We start from the raw sequence: 23092 nt of genomic DNA on the forward strand, positions 1-23092 counted from the left end.
AAAAAAACAACAGAGGGAGGTTGTTAATAACGTTTATTGCCATCACAAAGCATCGAGGGGAAAAAACAGATCAGACAGACAAACCTCTCCGACAGAGCAACCAGGGCAGGAGGAGAATATTTTCACTCACAGGGACACAGATCTGCTTTATTAGGACCTCCAGACAATGAAAGCTAACTGGGCGAAGAAAAAAAATCTAAGCTCATCTGGTACCTGGTGTTGATTTCAAACATACCCCCAGCTCTCAACCTGCTACCACCCAGGTGAACCAGATTAAAGGACAATTCTGTTTATTTTACAGTTTTGGGGTCAGTTCCTGCAGTCAGACAGTCACACAGGTTGTAAATAACAGGTCGACTCTGTGCACATGACTATTACAGACCAGTCAGTCTGTTATTTATGTCGGACACTTTACATTTTACCTTCCTGTTGGTTTTTTTTTACCAAGCTGTCTGATCGTCTGGCTGCTTCTGTTTCCACAATGTCACTGGTAGAAATGAAACTGTGTGGCAGGTTGTAATAAACCAGAATGATCCTGTAACATCGTTCCACTATCGCTGCATAGTGGAAGGTGCAGCTTTAAAAACACTGAACATTAACACCTGCCCTGGTCTTTCTCCTTTTGCTGTCCTGTGTTAAAGGCACAGTGAAGATCAGATAAGGACATCTACGTTAGCAGCCACTGACAAAGTCCCTTTTCTTCTGTTTGCTGAGCGACTGGTTCTCCCTGCAGTGTGGGGGGGGGCAGCCTCGTAAAGTGGGACTTAAACAGTGACTACGTCTAAATAAGTACCTCTAAAAGTAACAGCTCATGGTTTCACACTCATGCTATGAATCAGTGTTGCTAACAGTGAACGTTTCCCCTTCAGACACCTCCACCCCCATTTACTTCCTGGGTGGGGTGGGAGACTTCATGAATCTAGGCGGGGTTGGTGACTTGATGCCACGAGGTGGAGTCGGGGTTGGAGATTTTGGAGTTGGAGATTTTGGAGCTGGAGATTTTGGAGCTGGGGTTGGAGACTTGGGGCCTGGGGTTGGAGACTTGGGGCCTGGGGACTTAGAAGGGGTGGGGGTTGTGGTCTTGGAGGGTGGCGCAGGTGTAACCACAGGTGTGGCCATTTTGGCCTGTCCCAGTTTGGGCTCGGGGATCTGCTCGCCGTGCCTGTAGACGCTCACGGTGATCTCCACAAACTCACCGCCATACTTGTTGCGCACGTTGATGCTGTACTTGCCGGAGTCGTCGGGAGTCACTTGGTTGATGACCAGGCTGGAGAACTTGCCACCATCAAACGTGACCCTGGTGTGCTCGTTGGACTCCACTTCTTGCTCGTTCTTCAGCCAGGTGACCTCGGGGGTCGGCTCACCACCCACAGTGCAGGTCAGGCTGAGGGACTGGAGAGGGTCGAGAGTCAAGTCGAAATGTGTTCAGACTTTTAGGCTCATTTAGGCGAGTTGAACTAAGTCACACTAAACCAGTTCAGATCCAGTCAAACAAATGTGCAAAAACACTCCAACTGTGCAAAAAATTCATTTTGCACAGTTAGATCAGAGTCAGAGAAATCCTCACCTTGTCTTCCATAATGGTGGCCACGTCGGGCAGACCACCGAGCACCCTGCCACGGTCTGAGGACACAGAGAAAGTTTGTTTTCATATATTTAAATTAAAAAAACATTTTATGAAGTGGTGTTAAGACTCCACCTGTCCCACTGTAAACAAGGCTGAGACGCCCTGAAGGACAGAGAGCAGAAACCGATCAGCCACAGCATTGAGTCCAGCTGCCACTGTAGCAGATCATCAGTGGGTTTAATGTTGGGGCTGATCGCTCAAAAGTCCTGACAGATCCCTTTAATGGAATAAACAGGAGGAGTCTCACCAACAGTGTCAGTGTCAGAAATAACGATAATACTCACTTTTCTCAGCAAATGCAGCTGCCCTGAAAGATAAAAGATGCTTGTTTGAATCACATCATATGGACATAATTTATCATGACACATGTTCACTGAGCTTTGTACTGTCAAGTAACTTACTTAAGTCTTAGGTACTCCGCATAGGCCTCAGTGTACGCTGCAAAAAAACAAAACTATTCATGAAAAATGACTTTTCAAAGTCGCTACAAGTTTCACAGGAACTGGAAGTAAAGCAAATAAGAGAAAAACAAAAACATCAGTGTGTTTACATGGGGCCTTATATTTCAGGGTATTTATATACACTAAGAAGTGTTAACTCCATGTCACACAAGTGACAAGTCACAAGTGACAAGTGACAAGTCTGTGTTTACCTTGTCCAGAGAGGTCAAAGGATCTGACGTGAGTCTTGACGCCGTCTGAGATCTCGATGGAGTAGAGACCCTTCTCCCTGTCGGTCGGATCGCAGATCTGCATCCAAGCCATCTCCGCTGCACCGCCGATCCTCATCCTCTCGGAGGAGGCGATCTTACTCTCCCTGCGGGTTCACGTCACAGGATTTAGTCAGAAATTCACACCGACACTGTAAGACCAGAGTGTTACGCTGCGTCGCTGTACTGCAGATCCTCTAAGTGGTGACAGGTGTGCAGCTACTGATCTGCTTTAAAACCCTTTCAGTGTTTGATTCAACTCAGTTAAAGGCTTTTACTTCAGTCCAATAAATAACTGGAACAGTACTTGTGTTTCCAGATGGTCTTCATCTCCTCTGTGTAGTACTTCATGTAGCACTGCAGCCTGATGCCCTCTGGTGTACACTGCAGCACCAGGTCGGAGGCAGAAGCACCTGCCGGCAGCAAACGCACACGAACACACGAACACACGAACACACGAACACACGAACACACACACACACACACACACACACACACACACACGGCGACAAACAAGGCAAGAAAAAGGTTTTTATTATAGGATTTTACTACCACTCAGATCTATACCACTATAGATATATACCACTCAGGCACGAACACAAACCAAATGTATGAATTTAGAAAAGCACCTTGGTCTTAATTGTGCCTTTTTATCTAAAAGTCTAATTTAGCTGCTGCTGTTGTTGAATGAAAAAAAAATGTTCTTATTTGTTTTTAATTTTATTTCCATCAAACTCGTGTGTGTTTTTATGAACTCATTAAGAATTTGCAAAGCCCCCAGACTCTCCAGGAGTCCTGGTTGTCTGGTTTATTCCAATCATCACTTCCTGTCATGCACAAACTGATAAGCACACACTCTTCACACCTACCGGCGACCCGAGCGAGGGCGTTGATGATGTCGTCGAACACTGCAAACCAAAGAGGGACGTATTAAACACTGGACAACAGGTTCGCTGCAGCAGGAACAAACACAGTAACTGAGCAATGAAATCGAACCTTTGCCTGAAATATCAAACGCAGATGTGTCCTTCCCTCTGTTGTCGCTGAGCACGGCCTTGTAAACGCCCTGATCTTTCCTGGAGAACTGAAAGAACAAACGTCAGCAGCTCTTAGTTATGTTCTTCTTTTCTGATACAAAAGAACTGCATGAAAACACAAACAGTTAAGGAAATAAACTGTCTGAATAACTGAGCCCACAGAACAAAAGTCCAAAAGTCTGGGTCAGTCTGGAAAAGTCCACATTTTCTAATTTATTCCTTTGAGTAAATTTGTCTCTTGCTTCAGTTTGACGATGCTGCTAGTCCTGGCTGACTCACATCTCATCGCTGCTTTGAGCCCTGACTGTTTCATAATACTACACTAAACACTACACAGTCACAGTGAGGCGTTCAAATGCAGCATGTGAGGGAAACAGTAAGACGCTGCAGGTACCAGTGGGACGGGAAGACCGCAGGCTCCAGACATGACGTTGGGAGGAGTTTCTGGAACAATCTCCTCATCGTCTTTGTACCACTGGAAAGTTGTCTCCTTCTTCACGTTGGCCACCTGACAAACAGCACACACACACACACACACACACACACACACACACACACAGGAAAAAGCGGAGTGAGAAACCTTAAACACTAAGCAAACATCATCATGCTGTACAGTATTAGTGAGTGCAGAGGGAAGGATTATGTCTTTGTTACCTTGCAGGTGAGCAAAACAGTACAATCCTCAGTGACAGTGAAGTCCAGATACTCGGAGAAATGTGGACCTGAAGCAACAACATTGGAATCACATTGTTTAGAGGATTATTGGTTTTTAAATGGTGGCAATAAAAACAGTAAAGCTCCCTGCAAAGTAAATGAAAGTCCATTAAACAAACCTTGTTTCCTGATGTGCTCTCTCCTCTGAAACTCGGCCTCCTTCAGAGCAGCCTTGAACACTGGACGAAGAAACAACAGATTCAGACTCAGTAAATGTGGATGAGGATGTTTAGCATTCAAGTGTTGATATTATGCAGATGCTGAGCCAACATCTGTCACAGATCTGTCTTTAAACCCCCCTTTGCCCCCCAAATATGATAAACTAATAAACTGTCTCATAATCCTAATGATCTTCTACATTAAATCGCAAACACAGAGCAGAGTGATTAATAATCTTATGGCAGTGATGGGAGGGTGAACAGAGCCTCACCGTCTCCGACCAGCACCAGGGAGCTCTGGGTTTTGGCCTTCCCGTCGTGGATCTGCACAGTGTACGTGCCCTCGCTGGCTCTGGTGAAATTATCCACAGTCATCTGGATGATTCCCGTGGCCACGTCGTGACTGATCTTGTAACCCTGAGAGGGAAATGAGGAAAAGAGTCATAGTTACGGCAACTACAGTAAGAAAACGAATCTCTTTGCCTGTTGACCGATTCTGTTTTACAGCTCTGTGTGTGTCTGTACTGCAGGAAATGAGGCTGTGAAGAAGATGATGAAGATGAAGTGGAGACTTTCAGCTTTAATTCAACAGGTTTGATAATATCTGTTCAGGAGTTACAGCTGTTTTTATACAAACCCTGTTTTTCAAAGGAAATTTGAGCAACATAGATATATATAATTATATATAACAGTCATCTAAAACAGTTAATGCTTAATACTTTGTCACATCTCAAATTAAAGCTGAAAGTCTCCACAACATGTTCATTTTGTGCCATTTTACTTGAAGAGCAGCGTGTACGTGTAGCCTCATTACAAACTCATAAACAACTCTTATACAATCGAGCTTCATTTCCAAACTCAGCGTCACCTCTCCACTCTTGACCTCCTTGTCGTTGAAGATGAACCTGTAGGACACGGAGGAGGAGAGTTTTTCAGCCTGCACCCAGAAACGCACGTGACCCTTCTCCAAAACTTCATAGTTGAGGCCGTGTTTCAGAGGAACAACTGCACAAACAAACAGACGACAGACACACAAGGTGAAATCCTCAGGACATGCAGTCAGAATAATCACAGCGGAGAATCTTTGCAGATAAAATCCCCCGCGTGCGTATAAAATGAGGTGAGGTCTGCTGCTGCTGCTGCACAGCGCTCACCTGGATGTCTGATGGCATAGCTGAGCTCCAGCATGGTGTTCAAGGCTGTACAACAAGATTCAGGAAAACAAACATCAACAACTAAGAAACAGGAGCAATGGATGAACGTGTTGTTTGCATACGACATGACGTACTGTCCTCAGTCAGAGTGTAGCTGGAAGAAACTCCGTCTGTGTCGGTGACGAACACGGAGTATCTGCCCAAATCGTCCTTATCAGGGTTGGTGAAGGTCAATCTGGAGCTGGAAACGAACAGCAGCTGTTTCAAATCCATAATATCCGACACGATTCATCGGAGTCGTCAACTCTACAGCAACAAGCCTGAACATTTGTAGAGGAGCCGCTTTTTTTTTTTTGCTTGTAATTTACAACTAAGCTCCAAAAAGTTCATAAATTTCAAAGTTTGCAGTTAATGCAAGGAAAAGATATTAGTTCACTTTTGGTGTCTTATTTTATAGATCTCCATTTTTCAATATTAATTACTGATTAGAGTATTCCTGTAAAAAAAAATAAACTAAATAAATAAAAAAAACCCAGAGTATGAAATGAAATCTTGTGTTGCTTACGTCCGGCCCTTGGTTGAGACAGAGACCCTGGGGCAGTCGCCGATGGTTTTGTAGTTCTTCGACCACACAAACTCAGACATCTCAGAAACCTCACAGGCCTCGAGTGACAGGAAGATGTCTCCAGTCTCCTCGTCCACACCAGCCACAATCTCCTTGGTGCCTGTGAACACGAGCACAAAATTGTAAAATACACTGTAAACGTAAGAGTCTGGTCCATATCCTGCAGGAACCTACTGTGAGGTGGTTTTGGTGTTTCTGTGCACCTCGGTTAGTTGAACCACCAGGCAGGATTTTCATATTTTTCACTTTAAATCGATTGTAAGCAGCTGCAGAGACGTCAGGCAGTTGAATTTTAACTCCTCACTACATTTTCCCCAAAATATTTCTGCACTTCAAAAATATTTTTTAATCCACTCAACAAATGAAAGTTTCCTCTTTGACGACACTCAGTTTAAATGTAGTAATAATATATATAATTTATATAATATATAATAATAATAATAAATTGTTCAGTCATCGTTGTTACCTGGAAGAGGTCTGGCACAGACCGGATCTGACAGCTCAGAAGGTTTTCCGACACCTTTTGCGTTGACAGCACGAACCCTGAACACGTAAGTTTCACCTTCCTCCAGACCGGTCACCTGCAGGAAACCACATCAGCACATGTGAAGTGAAACCATCACAGGAACAGGTCTGGGTGTCTGCTGGGGGTGTTGGTTTTTCATTCACACATTAGACAAACTGCATCATATAACGACAAATAACAAATCAATCAAGAACAAGAACAAACAACCAACAAAGCCATGTTTCTAACACTGGACTGTTAGATGACTGTTCTGATGGTCGGTGTCTCACCTGCAGGTAACGGCGGTTCACAGTTTCCTGGTTCAGGGTAACAAACTCTGATGAGCCTTTCTTGGCCATGTCCACAAAGTACCCAGTGACGGAGCTGGCTCCTGTGTAGACTGGAGCTTTCCACAGGATGACCAGGGAGTGACTTCTGACCTCGCTGAATCTCAGGTCGTACGCTGGGCCTGGAGGAACGAAACACACGAACAAATCAAAAATCAAACATTAATGTCTGATCAGAAACTTTTACAGAGTTGACGTCAGACTTTTTAATAAAAATAACACATCTCTGCAAAACGCCTGATCACAACAGAACAGAAACATCCTGTAACAGACAATTCATCACCTGACTACACATCATGAAATTCCTTCTCATCTGCATTTTAGCCCCAAGCTCATACAGACACTGTAGGTTTTAAAACTTTATTTAAGAACACAGAGCACAAGTTCTCTGACTAAAAAGAAAACTCCAAGCACTGACAGGTACAGACAGTACTGCATAATTTGAGACGTGTACTCTCTTGTACCTGGCTCCTCCATGGTCCAGGCTTCACATTTCAGTGGAGGGCTGGGATCCGATGGTAGACCCACGCCGACCAGGTTACCGGCCTGGACCCTGAACTCGTAGTAGTTTCCTTCTGTCAGATTGTCGACCTGTGGAAAGTGGCATTTACAATCAGACCAGTTTCAGCTTGTAGTTTGTCGTGTTGTAACTGAGTAATGCAGCGTGTGACTGCTGCTACTCACAGTGCAGACTCTCTCTGTGACGGCAGCCAGGTTGACCTCTGTCCACACCGTATCGTTGACGTCACGCTGGTCGATGTAGTAGGCGTTGATCCTGGAGCCGCCGGAGTGTTTGGGACTCTTCCAGGCCAAAGTGATGGAGGAGCCATCGCTGCTCAGCATGGTGATGCCATAGGGAGCGCTGGGAATCGCTGGATCACATAAGATTCAAATGTTTAACATGCATTTTAGATCATTAACCAGTGAAATATGTGTGTGTTTGATGAGTTCAGGTAACTGGGACTGGACCCTCCATGCATTTGCTTTTCCCTGATTTCTTAATGTTTTGCAAAGCGTGGTGTTTCAGATCTTTCTGGTACCAACAAGTGCATTTTGCTGTTCCTCCGCACGGTGATATTGACAATATGCATTGGTGTGATTAAAAACACATAACGCAGAGTGAAGGTGGTCACACAGGGAGGAGTGTGTGAGTCAGACAGGAGTAAATTGTACATACCGTACTCCACCCCTCTGCCTGGACAGAATAATGACTCAAAGTCAAACTCAGCATCGACTTTCATCATGTTTCAGACAGTGTAATAATCCTACAGATGACTTCTTGTTATACATTATATATTTTTCATCGTAGTCACCTGATGGTTAGAGCGTTTAAGTCAGGTTTTTCTAAGCTGAACAATATCAGAGGTCTTTACCGAGGGCCGGCTGCACGGAGACGGGAGACGACTCCTGAGATTCTTCGCTGAGGCCAAAGACATTGACAGCTTGGACACGAAACACATAGGTCTCCCCTTGGATCAGGCCGTGGGCCACAAACCTGAGACACACACACACACACACACATTCATTTCAGATTTATAACCAGCCGGCACATCCTAGAGTGGTCACCTGCAAACTCCTACTCCTCTAAGTACTGATCACAGCATGCAGCCTTTTCTGTCTTTAGTTTGGAGTCTGTATACGAGTTTTATCTTTAATAGAGAATAAGAGTATTAGAGCACAGTTATTAATCATTTGCATTAGTACAAGTTAAACACGAAACAAGACATGCAGAAGGTGTGTGCAGAAGAAAGATGACATTCTGAATTAAACACATCCTAAACTGTTCTCACCTGGTGTGTTTGAAAGGTTTATTGTTACACGCGAACCACTCTTTGGCTCCAACAACGCGGGCGTCGATGTAATATCCCATGAGGCTCTTCTGTTCTTTGGAAGCCTCCCACTGCACAAACACTGAGGTCTTGGTGTTCCTGGTGGCAACGACATGAGTGGGAGCAGAGGGGACGCCTGTTCACCCGGGGGAGAGACAGTATTACTAACAACTAATGGATGATATTAGTACTTGGAAACACTGTGAGCTGATAATTCCTTAGTGTTTGTTTTAAAGTGTGCAAAGGACAATTTACCACCTCAGGATGATGCAGACAGACCAGCTCAGCTGTCAGTCACAGGGGTTTTTAAAAACAGTAAAAAAAAATATCACACTCAGCCACAGTTAAAAAGAAGGTGTGTATATTTTCATTCATTGTGCAATACACAGTAAATCTAATGTAGTAATTATCTACAGAAACACAACATTATTTCCACTGTGCTGATATGAGACACCTCACTGATTAGGTTGTGCAAAACCTCCTTTTCTACTTTGAACTGTGACATAAAACCTGATCTTCTGGAAACAGAGTCTCATAAAGTGTGAAATGCTGTGTCGAAACGGTGTTTTCAGTGAAACACGAGCTGTTATTCTGTGTCTCTTGGGCTTAAACACAACATGCAGTGATCACTTGGTTTCTTCTGGGTGTTTGCAGGAGCAGAACATGAAGATGGGATTAAGGTGGGATTCAATTTAATCCCATTTTATTTGTGGAAAACTTGATATGGTACAGATCCTCTTAATGGGAAAAAGGTAAAATTATAAGTGTATATGCATTTTAACCTGTAGTATATTTGATATAGTGTATTAAACCTTAACACATAAAGATGCCTGGATATCTGGTGTTATAGTCCAACATGTTCTCCTCCCATCACTCAGACTGGGACTGTGGTCTACTCTGTGATGTTACACCAGTAAAACAGCAGTTTGATAGTTTTTCCTGTACGTACCAACCGGCAGCTCCAAACCTGCAACATACATCAACTCACTTTTAACAACACGTCCATATGAGCATTTTCTGTGTTTGTGTTTTCAGACGCAGTTACGTGTTTTCTTAAACTCTGCCAGTGTCTGTAAAGATGCGTGTTTATTTCTACGAATGTGTCTCAGGTGTCACGGGACAGGTATATGTTTGCTAGGGTTTTGAAGTTTATCAGTTTGCTGGTAAATAAAACTAAATATCAGCGTCATGATGTTTTGCACACGTCTTTTAAATATGTGTATGTGTGCCTAAACACACGTGCACTGAGGCCCAGCCCTTACCATCCTCATCAACCTTTTGGACGGGCTCAGAGGGCGCAGAGGCCTCGCTGGAGCCGTTCGCGTTGACCGAATACACTCGGAACTGGTACTTTTGCCCGTCTTGCAAATCAAAAACCGGGTAACGAGGGGAGTGTAGTTTGACTGCAGTGTTGATCCGCCGCCATGCTCCAGTGCCCGCTAAGCACTGCGGGAGAGTCGGGGAGGGGAAGGTAAAACTGAAAAGGTAACACCGTCTGCCAAAACCTCATCAACGCAGAGAAACACAGACAGGAGAGTCCAGGTAGCAGGGGACATACAGTATCTTGATTTTAAGGGGAAACTGAAGGTCTGGGCTGAAGCGACACACACCTTCTCGATGATGTACCACAGCGGAGCTCGTCCGCGGCGGCTCGGAGGCGTCCAGCTCAGCACGACATACGACTTGAAAATTTCAGACACGTGCACGTCGGTGGGCTCCCCCGGGATCGTTACATGGCCTAGATTAGGACTGAACCATGTTGAGGCATAAAGTGCAAACAGCCACAGCTGCAGCAGAAGTCCCACGTTATACAACTGCATGTTGCAATGATGCAAACTGAAAGTTGTACAGAGTTTGTATTAATTATTCCTAAACAGTATTAATAGAGAGAGATGGGTAGAATTTTCCTTCAGCATTTAAAAAATAGATAAAACTGTTGTTTTTAATAAAAAAATAACGAGCTCTGGGAAATTTTGATGGGAAGCTGCTAACAAAATAAAAGACCCTACATAATTTTAGAGAAATTACATGAAGCAATGAAAAAACATAAAGAATACATACAGGTGAACATGCTGCAGTAAAACGTGAGACTTTTACAATAACCCATCCTGTAGAATTACATCATGTTAACATTATTTTTTAGTTTTTAAACTTTAGTTTTTGTGTTTTAAACTCCGGGCACATTTAGGGGCATTAAGGAAACTATACGGGGGATATTTACTTGGGTCCTGCGTCAAAGTTTTTGGCAGTAATCTGTGAAATCTGTTGAAACAGGTTTTTGCACCGGAGGAATTGAAGTATATATGAATAAGTTATGCAGGTGGAAAAAATGCCAGGTTGAGTAAATATCCCCCACAGTGGTGTGAGCGATTAAAGTGGGAGTTAGAATAAGGAGAATAAGGAGTCGAGTGGGAGGAGACTGGAAAAGTGTCTGGCATTAGTTTTGAAAATGCAGCACAACATTAGCTCTGATTTTAGTTTGAAAGAACATCGTGTTTATCTTTCAGGTTTTTAACATTAAAAACATCTGTGGTGCTTATTATTACTCATTACTGACCTTTAACACAGACGCATTAAGAGCTACGGAAAGTGGATATTGTGTTTTTCATTATCTGGAGATGAATCTAATTACAAACGTGATCATCTCCACTCGACAATAAATCATAAAAGCTGATTTGTCCTGACATGAGATGAAATGTTTACTGACGTGGTGAATTATATTACACCTCAAAGTCTGAGACTGAGTTTCTGTTCATTTCCTTTGTCATTAAACTGTGAGTTTGGTGTTAGTCTGACAGTGTGGGGCTGCGGTTGGGTCTGTGAGAGACCAGGAGGAAGTGGTTTAAAGTGGACACGTAAACCCAGATCAGTCTTTGTAGTCTACTGTACCTTCCAGTTCATCATCCTTGATCACAACCTCGTATTTCCCTTTGATTTTGATCACTGTCGCAGGAAACAACAGCAGCTCTGTTAGAAAACCCACATCTCCTGCCGTGTGGATTCTGTATTTACCTTCCTTGGTACCTTCCAGCCGCAATCTCTCTGCGTCGTCGAGGGCGATCACCTTGTCGGACTTGCGTGATGGCCTGCTGATGCCGGCTTTGTTCACGGCTCTGACCCGGAAGTAGTAGGTGCGGCCCACGTGCAGGCCGTGCGCCGGGTATTTACAAACCTTCACTGGGGCATCGTTGCACTGGACCCAGGTGTCGCTGCCGGCTTCACACCTGCACATCGGACCAGGAGGTGGCATGTAGAGTCCTTTACTCATTATTAACACATTACGGTGCACCTGATGTGGACTGTACGTCTCATTTAATGTCCTCACATTTAAACTACACTCTGTGTTTGTTCTGCAACTTTCCACAAAGATTACAAATGATCAAAATCCTGTATTTTTTTAAGCATTTAGTGTAAATCTGAGGCAAATTATGTTTGTTTAACCAAACTGCTGCCATGAGGAGAAAAAGAATAACTCACTGAATTAGTTTGATTCAATAACCACATCAGACCATGCCAATTTGCTGTGTTCACGTTAATGTGCCAGCTCCAGTCTATAAAAAGAAAGGCTGGAGAGGTCTCAGGGTGCAGACTGACCGATCCACGAAGTATCCGGTGATTGGAGCCTCATTGACGGTGTTGGGGGGTTTCCACGCAACCAGGACGTAGTCTGAGCCGACATCATAGACCTTCACACTCATCGGGGCACCAGGGGCCCCGGCTGTGGTGGGAGCAGCATCTGGGAAAGCAGAATACAGAGAAACAGCGACAGATCAATCCTAAAATCTGGACTATCTTACACTTGCAGACTGTTTCTTTTCACAGCAGATGATTTATAACATGTAACCCAACAACAAAAATCAATGCGATGACTATTTACTGACATGATGCATCTTACCTGAGACAAACAGGTAGGCACTGTGGTCAGAGGTGCCGTCTTTGGTGAAGATGCGGAGGGTGTAGAGGCCTTCATCATCTTTGGCCAGGTGGGGCAGCGTCAGACGAGCCTTGCCCCCACCCACAGACATTTCCACCAGCTTACTTGGTGTCAGCAGTTTATCTGTCAGCAAACCAGGTGGAAGAAACTGTGAGCAGCAACTAAAATACACCATAAACCAATAAAATAATAGGTAATAGTGGAGCTGGTGCAGACTACACATAGACCAGCTCCACAGGTGGAAGAAGGAAAGAAAAAGTGAAGGTCTAACCGTCTCTGTACCACTGGGCGATGGGTGGTAAGTTGGGGAGGTCGGGGACGACCACCATGGAGCACACCAGAGTGGCGGACTCACCCTCCACACCAAAGGTAACAGGGAACCGATCGAACAGGCCCACCTCCAGCTTACTGGCATGGATCTCAGTCAGATGAGGCACTGGACACAAAACAAATCAATTATTATATTATAAATTAATATTAATTAATTTATTCTATAACAGAATTAAACAGACTGAGGTGAGACTTTTTATTTGGGCTCATGATGAATCTCAAAGTATTTTAGAGTTTATAAAATACAACCTGGGGCACACTGGTCTGTCTGGGAACATAATTATTATCTGTTTGTGATGGTGTTATTATCAGTATCTAAACTGGCTGGATGGGTGTTTACTTGGATCACCTGGTTCCTCTTGTTTCTCTTCTGTCTGGCTCTTAAACAAGGACAACAGCCTCTCACAATAGTTTCCACTTCTTATCAAGCCTCTCACATGCTATTTGCAGCCAAATGATCCCACGTGTTACGGGCTGTGTCTGGGCCTGATTCCAGCCAAAAATGAAAAAAGACCCTCCACCCATCCTCAGTTCCTACTCAACTCTCTTCTCTCACCTAGGCCAAGATGGTAGTAGTCCCCGGCTCCTGCTCCTCCTGTGAAGAAAAGAAAACCATGATAACTGAGAAAACCTGAACCCGACAGGCTGAACAAGAGTCTTATCAACAGGAGAAGGACTTACTCTTCACAATAACTGTAGCCTTGCTGGTAGCAGTGCCGTACTGGTTGATTGCCACTGCACTGTACTCAGCAGTATCACTCACAGCAGACCTGCATGTCAAAATACCGAATGATTAAATACATAGACACGTATGCATAGCATCACATTTTCAACACGTTTCAAATGATTAAAATGTTCAGTGTTTTTTTTAATTCGGGTTTTGTCTTTAAGTGCATTAACTAAACAGGTTTTTTTTTTTAAAGATATAGTTTCTATTCAAGTTAAGACTGATTTAGAGGTGGGACAGCCTGAACGGAGCCTGAAGTCTTTGTGAGCTCAAACACTCACTGTCAGTGTAAAGATTTTTATAGGCGTATTAGGTGTATTAGCACACCACCTCGGGGGCTAATCCAAGGTCGGCTGCTGACTCCTCGAGTCACTGTCTGATTAGAGCAGAGGACAACCTAGTGCTGCCTCTTTTGAAAAATGACCTCACATGTTGGGAGCGCGCTAAAAAGAAGGTGCAGCGGAGCAGCGCCAACCTTGTGGCATTGACCGAACAGAAGTCCGAGTGTGAGAAGAGGAGAAATAAAAAGTGACCTTCAACTGTTTTAAAGGAGACACAGACACAAAGTCTGTTCTTCATTTCCACACAGTCGGGGCCATAACTGATGATCTCCTCACTGAGTCTGTAATGTCACGACAGAGGAAGGAGATATTCAAAGCCTCAGAGAGAGGGAGAGAGAGCAGTGGGAGGAATTCATGGCTCGAATGACACAAAGGTCAGCACTTTGACACGAACAGCTGAGGAGACTTGAAGATGATGAACAGACCAGCAGGCTGGGCCCTAAACTTCAACTCAGCCCTCTTCCCCCTCTCAACAGTCTTTTCATTTTTCACTTCAAAACTGAAGGTAGAGCAGGAAAACTTTCAAAGTTTAAGGTTCAATTGTTTGGTTTTGTAGTAATAAACTTGGAAACAGCCTGAATCCTGCTCGTTTCTCAGTGTTTTACTTTCCTTCTTTCACATTTTACTGTAAAACTGCACAGTTGTACAAATGTCATTGAGAGGTACAGAGTCTTCTCTGGCTCAGTAGACTACTGAACATATTTTATTAGATATTATCTGAATGTGAAATATTTGACTACTTCTCTGTGGTTTTCTTCTAAAAACCAGGTTAAAAACCAGTCCAGGTCTTAATGAGCTTTTAAAGCCAAAGTGCAACCAGTGGTGGTGTTTGATTAGATTAGATCAGATTAGATAAACTTTATTGATTCACAAGGGAAATTCTTTGGTAATTGAAAAGAGTAGTTAACTCTTCGAGTGCTGTTTTGTTTGCACCTTACCTGCTAATCACCAAACAGTGGACTCCATACTTGCTTTCGATCTTGTACTTTCCAGGAGTGTTTGGTGGGTAGATCGGCACTCCTGCCTTATACCTGCAGACAGTCAGCTTCTGTCACACTAATGCTCTAAACTAGTCAAATATGTGCATGAGGGTATGTCATATCAATAAAATGTGCTGGCTGCCGCCTGTAGATGCTAACAATGCTAACAAACCTTTGAAAGGATCACTGTGCATAATGTAAAACTACTAAACTAGACATTCATAATAACAATATCAACTTCTATCATAAAGAGGAGTAACCTAAGAACTGAAACATGCAGAATTAAGAATTAATTGAGTTATTTGGGAAGGCTGTGTGATTTTGCTTTTCTTTACTCTGACATAAAAAGAGAAGTGAGGTCAAATCTAAAACCAAGTCAAAGGAGATCTGAATGTTCTGACCATTGGACAAGAGGCCTTGGGTTTCCCTGCACAGTGCAGAACAGTTTGATGGGAGTCTTCTCCCACACGGTGTGGGGCCGCAGGGCCAAAAGGAAGTCAGGCATCCTGGGAATTTCATCCAAATAATCCACCCTCCTGGTCATCATCTCCCTTACCTGGACACAGGACATGGCATTAGGTAGATTATTCAGCAATGTCTGCAGCTCAAGGCAATTACTCTGACTGTGAAGTGTTACTCTTAATTTTTCTGTGTGTTTCTCATGCAGGGTGAATAAAAAGACAATCTGTTTCTATGAATAGAAGACGTCATTATAAACCCTTCTATCCCAACATGTTGTCATCATCAACATCTCCCAGCTGACATAAGCATCAACAAATCTAAGAGCTGCCCAGACCACAAGGATTAAAGAGGTGAGGTCAGCCGGCAGCAGTTAGTCCTGCAGTCAACAGGCAATCCAACTTTTAATGTTGCATCATCCGTCTGTCGTCTTACAGATTCATTTAACACACTGGCCACACACATAAAACAAGCATTTAAAGAAGAAACCTCTAATGGTCTAAGTTAATTTACTGTATTATCATAATTGTATCTGCATCTACTACAGGATAATAAAGGAGTAGATGGAAACTACATGACAGAAGTACAGTGTTGACTTATTTTATCAGTCTAGGAACACCGTACACACCAGCTCCAATCATATAGCTTTTCAATAACAGCTTAATTTCTATTCTATCATAGATCCCATTATATGAATCACAAGAGTGAAAAGTTGTAGCTGGAGAGAACTAAACAGGACTGCTAAAAGAAATATAGAGCAGAGTATCGTCTGCATATTTGTAATACAAAATGCTGTGTAAGCAACACTGAATTATTTGGTCTTTGTTATTTCAACCACTGATGTTTATCTATTATAATAATGTACTCAGGGTACAATGGACATAGTTTTTAACACCGGCTGTTCAATAAATAAATCCATCTATCAAATCCATCATCTCTGTGTAATTGCCCCCAAAGTGATCTCAACAAGACACTACAGCATCAATAAGTACATGGTAACATTAACTAGTGAAATGTTGTCCACTTGGCTGTTTACCTCTTTCTGGACAGCAAGAGTTTCCACTTGGACCTTAGTGGCTATCCTCATCCTGCGTACCTCCTCCTGAATAACAGCCAGCTCTTTCTCAACATTTGTACTCACTCTCTGATACTCTTCAGTCTCCTCAGCATGCCTAACAATGCAAAAATCATATTACGCCTAACCCAGCAACCAAATAGTTAGAGCAGACAAATGTATTGTCAGTGAAATATGGCAGCAGTCACTGGGGACTCACCTCTCCCGGTAAAAAGGTATGGCATAGGCCGTTTCTACGGCCGGGCCATGGACCTCGCACACACAGATTGTTTTCCTGTTGAGGGGAAAAGTCCAGAGTTATCATTCTTGGTTCCTTCTCTGTACTTGATAATAAAGACTCATTTGCTTTGACACACGACACAATCCTTGACTATTATTCAGTAACCTAACACATCCAGTTAATCATAGGAACTGATTTTTATTATGTAGAGAACAAATAATTTTATGGGTGATGGTGTCTGACACAGCTCGAATCACTAGTCTCAGATCTAGATCAGGTTCAGGTGGGATTTGAGGAGTTTTAGGTTCTGCTGTCATCTCATCACTAGTGACAACAAAGCTCACACAGCCTTAAGCTTGTGTATCATGTTCAGCATAAAGTGTAAGTGGACTGTGATGAACCAAAATCTGTTCTGCACCTGCTGTAGTTCTGACCTGGAGCCCCAGAGCTTTTGGCCCCAACAGTTGCTGAAACTCTTAAGTAATAACGTGACAGATTTGTCAATGTGCAACTCTAAAAATCAACAGTCGACAAATCAATATAACCATCACTGAGAACCTAACAACTAGTACCACCGATGAAATGTGCGGTCTTGACTGGGTCAGCTAGTAGAGGCTGTAGTCCAGTATTACCTTACGTCCAAAATAGTCTGACATATGGCAGCAGCCAACGAGAACTCACCTCGGGTGGAACAACGGTACGATATAGCCTGGTTCCGCCATAGTCTCTGTGGCCTGGGTATAAAGCCGGCACACGCACTTTGACTTCCTGATGAGGGGAAAGTCCAGAGTTGTTAAAGACACATCCTACTATAACGGACTTCTGGGTTTAGTTTTGTAGAAGCAGTCAATGGGTTAAAATATCACAAGCTGCTCCTGAGGTTTTCTTTGAGGTTAAAGTAATTAAGCAACCATAGAAATTTGCATAAATAAAGGCATACGTTGAATTCTAATGGGTTAATAATCATTAGTTTTATACAGATGGACAGAATATTGTGCTAAACAACATTAAACTTTGAGTGTTTTTATGGTTCCCTCCCAGGACCTGATGTTTTAGACCATGGACACATAAGACGTTGCCTGCTCTTTCTACTGGAAGTTTCTCATCTGCCAAAAATATTTTTTAAATTTATCATTTTGGGGAAGATGGTAAAAAGTTCAGCAGTGTTTCTCCTGCTGACCCCACCCACACCCCCACTTGGCCCATAGGCTTTACACCACAGAAATAAAGCTCCATTTTCTGGGCTCTGGGAAAGTTTGAAAAATATAAAACCTCCAAGAATAAAAGTCTTATTAACAGTTTTATAGACCCATTATTACATAGTCTGTGGAGAAGATGCTCTTTGACTTAAGGGTATTTTTTATTGCAGTATTACAAGTGGCCACTGGGAAAAATCATCTGAATGGTTGAGAGGCGCCTCTCGAGTGTTACCATGTTGGAGACCCAGTTTTCTCATTAGTTTGGCAATATAATGTAATCCTTGACTGTTATTCACTAACTAACACATCTGTTTAATCACATGAACATTCATTCATTACATTTTTAATTTGAAAGAATTCATTTACATGGCTGATCAAACCGTTGCTCTTATTAAATGACTCTGATGGGAAGGGTCATGAGAAACTTAGCACCAATACCAGTATCTGCAGCTCTGATCACTAGTCTCAGATGTAGATCAGGTTCAGGTTTATGTCGAGGGCATGAACCCTCTGACAGGACCTGTCAGTAGCCTGCTGCTACCCCAGAACTAGGCTTGTAGTGCTCAGATGTGGAACTTGAAGCAGTTTTAGGTTCTTCATCTCATCACTAGCGACAACAAAGCTAACACAGGCCTAAACTTGTGTAAGTGGACTGTGATGAACCAAACTCTGTTCCTGCAGAACATGAGTAGCACCTGCTGTAGTTCTGACATTAAAGCAGGCCTATGTAGTTTTAAGGTTCTCCCTATATGCACCAGTATTATCTTTCTTTGCTGTTTTATATCATATTAAACCTCACATGCATAGAACAAATGAGAAATCAAAGGGACACATTACATGAGAAACTTGAATAGAAACACTGCTGTGTATAAAATGTACAATGTAATAACTCAAAGATGACAATGAACAACATGAAAAAACACAAGTCAGTCTTGTAGGGTTAACAACAAATAAAACATGAATTACAGCAACAAATGGTTTTAGTTTGCAGGAAGAAAGAGTCGTGTTGGGTCAGTGCAAATCCAACAAAACCAAAAGGACAAAAAGGAAAAAACCTAAAAACACTATTGTTGCTGTTGGACTTGAGTTTTGATTCACTGCTCATCCAACCTCAAGGCACTTTGGGCGCTTAGTGTGAATGCACAGCAGTAACAGCGATATAGCCTTCACTACGCTGTGAGGGGCCGAGTACTGAATCTGACCCTGAGGAGCCAGCTGGCAAACTAGAAAGCAGGACAATAAACAGCAGGAAGATTAGCGCCCCCTGTTAGACAGCAGACACCCCCCCCCCCAGCAGCACCTCTATGCATCCACTGGGCAAAGCAGAAAGAGCGAGGAAGCAGCAGGTGAACTTCATACCTTGCTGCTTGCTGCTTGACAACATGTTTAGTGTGATGATAAGCAAAATCAGTTTTCACTTCTCTCACATGGTCCTTCTTATACCAAGAGGCGACTTTGGACGCCATGACAAGAACACTTCAAGGAGACCTGGCCAGGAGCACCAGGAGGAGGAGGAGGAGGGAGGAGACCAAACATGTGTTAGCCATGTCAATACATGACTTCCCTTTTCATTTCCTAACACTGAAGCCATTACAAGGTCTCTAGCATATCACACAGGCTCTGCAGGATTAATAGATACTGTCTTCACTGCAATCACATCTTTTCCCGAGGATGGTTTCATATTATACATTATTTATTGACTCTGATACTTAAAATCCTCATATGAACATGTCTCTATCACAGGAAGATGTTTTAAAGTTAAATATCTAGGAGACATCAGCCCAGTTCCAACATTTAACCAGAGCTCAGCACTTCACATGTTTCACCTTACAACCTCCCACAGCTCAGCTATGAATAGCTTGCAGCAGCCTGTCTGGTCCATGATTGGGGAAATGAAGGAAATAGAGTCATTACCAGCTTCACACTATTTAATTAAAAACATCATCTGGGGAAATGGGGCCAATCAGAGTGCACAGACCCTTTTCAACTGAGCAGGACTAAACTGTAAACCAGTGGACAAATCTCCATTCAGTCTAATTATGTTTTCATTCTGTATAATCAGTCCCTGCAGCAAAGGTCTACTTGGCTGACACAAGAACAGGGGGTCAGCAGTGCCCTGGTCTAAGGAAGTGCTGCTGCTGTTTCCCCACACAGCTCAGACATTTATCATAGAAACATGTTTCACTTATTGCACTCTGACAGCAAAATGCCTTCTCTCCATAATCTCAGCTTCTTTTGTTCCCCAAAGGCACCTCCTCCTATTAAATGAGCCTGACTTTCATTGTAATAATAATTCCAAATATTAAGAAACGGGACTTACCCCAAGAGATTAAAGCAGCGCAAAGCGGTGGCAGACCAGCCTGATGCCGCTCAGGAAGCCACTGCTGATGGTAACAAAAATATTACCCTCACTGGAGGAATGCTGTTCCCCTTCCACCCCATGTATGGAGGCACTTCAGACTATATATAGCATTTACCCCCAAATTTTGCTCTCATTCTGCACTTTGGAGATGAAGAGTGTGCATCCATACCTGCTAAATATTTATTAAGGTAAAGTGAGGTATGTTTCATCCCCTCTAGTCACTACATTTTAAAATTTTTTTTATTTTTTTATTCAAGACTTTTAAAGAAAGGTTGAGGACATTTTTAACTGTTTGTAAAACACTCATGGAAAGTGGATTTCTAAAATCAAATACTGTTCAAATACATGAATCTTTCTTTTAAGAAGAAAACAAATCGGTGTTAAAATGGCAAGTTGCCAGTTTTCCCCATTATTCCCAGGAGGACACTTTTCATTTTTCTAGCAGGATTAATAAGAGACATTTCATCTTTTAGGTATAAAAACTATGAATCTACTTCACAGCCAGAAAACCTGGTTTGAAATATTTGAGAAATTGGCAGATCCCAACACTGAAAGTCTGATGAGACCTTTTTAGGTTCCTGGAGACAGTCGGTCCTCCTTGGTTCAACACTTGTGGGCAGGATATTTTTAACTGCAGCTCCTCTGATACAGCGATACCCCCAATTCATACTGTACAAGAGCCTCTCAGCTATTTATATTCACAGGAGTCTATTTAAAAAACCAAATGACCGAAGATGCATAAAAAAAAAAAACAGTGTTACTGAATCTCAGATGTGACAGTGGGTGATACAGTGAACTCAGTCCTGGGTTTTATTGCCCACATGGTCTGAAAACCACTTCCTTTGAGTTAAAGCTGCGACTGTGTTTTAGAGAATACCTTTGTAAAATACCTCCACTGACTAAACCTTTAAAATGGTATATCATGTTTTTATAATAGACAGGATTCAGACAATTCAGAGTCTAGTGACCCCCAGTGGTAGAACCAAGAACGACACCATGTCAACAAACACCCTTAACGTCTGCCGACACACGCAAGGACTGATCAAGTGTCTGAATGACAAGACAGGAAGTTCATTTAGGGTTTAAAAAAAGCTAAATATATTATTAAAAAATATAAATGTATTATTTAAGCAGAGGAGAAGTTTGGGAAGCTTTAGGTTGAGATATGGTACAAAATACAAACATTTTTAAGAAGGAGCTGAGAACTGATGATGTAGGCAAATATAATTTGAGATAATTTGCACATTTTCCTTAAACTTACTGAAAATATCTGGATAAACTGACTCCAGAGGTTCATCCATCTCACATGTTGAAGTGAGAGAAGCCTCCTCAACCACAGTCAACTTATCCACACATGCAAAATAAGACAGAGCCTATGTTAACACACATCGTGGATATAAATGGGGTAGATGCAATAAATCTCAATCGTCCTCTTACAGGGTTATTCTAGAAATTGTGTTGCATTTCTATAAACCAAAAAAAAAAAAAAAAAATCAAATGCATGTTTCCAGATGTTGCAAAGCTCCTTCAGAGCAGTTTTCACAGGTTGACCTGTACTAACCATGACCTTTATGTAAAATCAACAGTGCCCTGCGTTTAGTTTGGAGTCACCTTCTGTTAAACGCTGCCACCTGGTGGAGCTTCATTTGAACTTCAGGTAGATGATGTGATGTGTTTGGGGAAACTTGCACTTTAAAGCATGAACCACTCAATAAAATCCTCACAACATAAAACCAAAGAAAAGGCTAAAGTAGGAAGTTGAATCAAAACCAATCATTAAGGATTTAATGACAGTGTGTGTGCATGTTTTTGTGAGTTCGTTAATCTTCTGGATTCCAGTCTCCTTCCTCTCCCGGGCCCAGTACTGTGCAGTGTGTTTGTACTGGAAATGAAAGAGATTATTGGAGCATGATGATACGATGAACAGGAGGTCATTGACAGATAGACTTTTAAACTGCATGAGAACAAACAGATGCACTTATTTTGTACTATATGTTTTATTTGTTTTTGCTCTACTTTACTTACTTTACACAAATAAGCCAAGTATTGGTGACAAATTCCAATCTTGGTCCCAGTCACAGCAGGATGTCAGGAGACAGATGTTTGTCAGACTTCGTCTCTCTGACATTTGGTTTGAATAGTCTTGTCACCCAGAGGACGAGGCCTTGACTTTGCTTTAGCACATGCAAAAACTCCTCCCTGACAAACTACTGGATTGAATTTCACAAATTATGCTGCTAATTTTTTGCTCTCAAGGGGAAAAGTCCTCACATTTTGACTTTTAGAGACTCTGTCCTTTAGTGGAGTTAAAACAAACCAATGCACAGAAGCACAAGGAGCTGCTCTGAATGATTTGCCTTTTTACACAGCTCATCTTCATTGTGAGTGTGTTAGTGAAGGGGATACGCTGCAGCGACGTGAACCGAGAGCTCGTGTCTAATCCGACTGTTAATCCTGTTTTTATTTGTGTGAGTGAAAGTTAGCCTGAGTCGCTCTGCCGACCTCCACAGTCTCTTGGGTAAACTAAGCCACATTACGGCGCAAATGATGTCTTTTTAAAAACCAGAATTAGTCTTTTTTGTATTTTTTAAAGTCCTCAGTTTCCTCAGTTTGATCCTTCCCCCAAAGTACATGTTCTTTAAATCCCTAGTGCAGCATTTCACTGATGAAATTCCGAGCAACAGGGTGAATGGGGGTTGTGTGTCAGAATAGACACCGGCACGACGACACAAAGGAAGGTGACACGAGAAGGTCACCTTG

At 42.6% G+C, this 23092-nt stretch overlaps 1 protein-coding gene across 3 annotated transcripts; it reads right to left on the reverse strand.

Moving 5' to 3' along the window:
- Window positions 1-16: 16 nt before the first annotated feature.
- myom2a (myomesin 2a) lies at window positions 17-20422 on the reverse strand. Of its 3 annotated transcripts, XM_026302978.1 has the most exons (39): window positions 20291-20422; window positions 19330-19458; window positions 17453-17539; window positions 16751-16825; window positions 16513-16648; window positions 15419-15573; window positions 14976-15068; window positions 13651-13739; window positions 13526-13564; window positions 12911-13075; window positions 12601-12762; window positions 12300-12441; window positions 11730-11929; window positions 11595-11648; window positions 10316-10443; window positions 9968-10151; window positions 9655-9672; window positions 8667-8841; window positions 8250-8371; window positions 7561-7748; window positions 7341-7467; window positions 6820-6998; window positions 6491-6605; window positions 5965-6124; window positions 5534-5640; window positions 5400-5444; window positions 5114-5250; window positions 4518-4662; window positions 4207-4266; window positions 4028-4095; window positions 3768-3881; window positions 3333-3420; window positions 3206-3244; window positions 2644-2749; window positions 2280-2443; window positions 2029-2065; window positions 1912-1934; window positions 1568-1623; window positions 17-1392 (listed from the first exon to the last, which is right to left on the reverse strand). In XM_026302978.1, the coding sequence occupies exons 2-39, from the start codon at window positions 19434-19436 to the stop codon at window positions 886-888; spliced, it is 4596 nt and encodes a 1531-aa protein (XP_026158763.1). In that variant the 5' UTR covers window positions 19437-19458; window positions 20291-20422; the 3' UTR covers window positions 17-885. The 3 variants fall into 3 exon arrangements, with proteins under 3 accessions (XP_026158763.1, XP_026158761.1, XP_026158762.1); XM_026302976.1 differs by lacking the exons at window positions 9655-9672; window positions 9968-10151; window positions 10316-10443; window positions 11595-11648 and having other exon boundaries at window positions 11718-11929; XM_026302977.1 differs by lacking the exons at window positions 9655-9672; window positions 9968-10151; window positions 10316-10443; window positions 11595-11648 and having other exon boundaries at window positions 11718-11929; window positions 19330-19446; window positions 20291-20373.
- Window positions 20423-23092: the final 2670 nt, after the last annotated feature.

The sequence above is a fragment of the Mastacembelus armatus genome, chromosome 1, assembly GCF_900324485.2.
Source record: "Mastacembelus armatus chromosome 1, fMasArm1.2, whole genome shotgun sequence".
Classification (NCBI taxonomy): domain Eukaryota; kingdom Metazoa; phylum Chordata; class Actinopteri; order Synbranchiformes; family Mastacembelidae; genus Mastacembelus; species Mastacembelus armatus.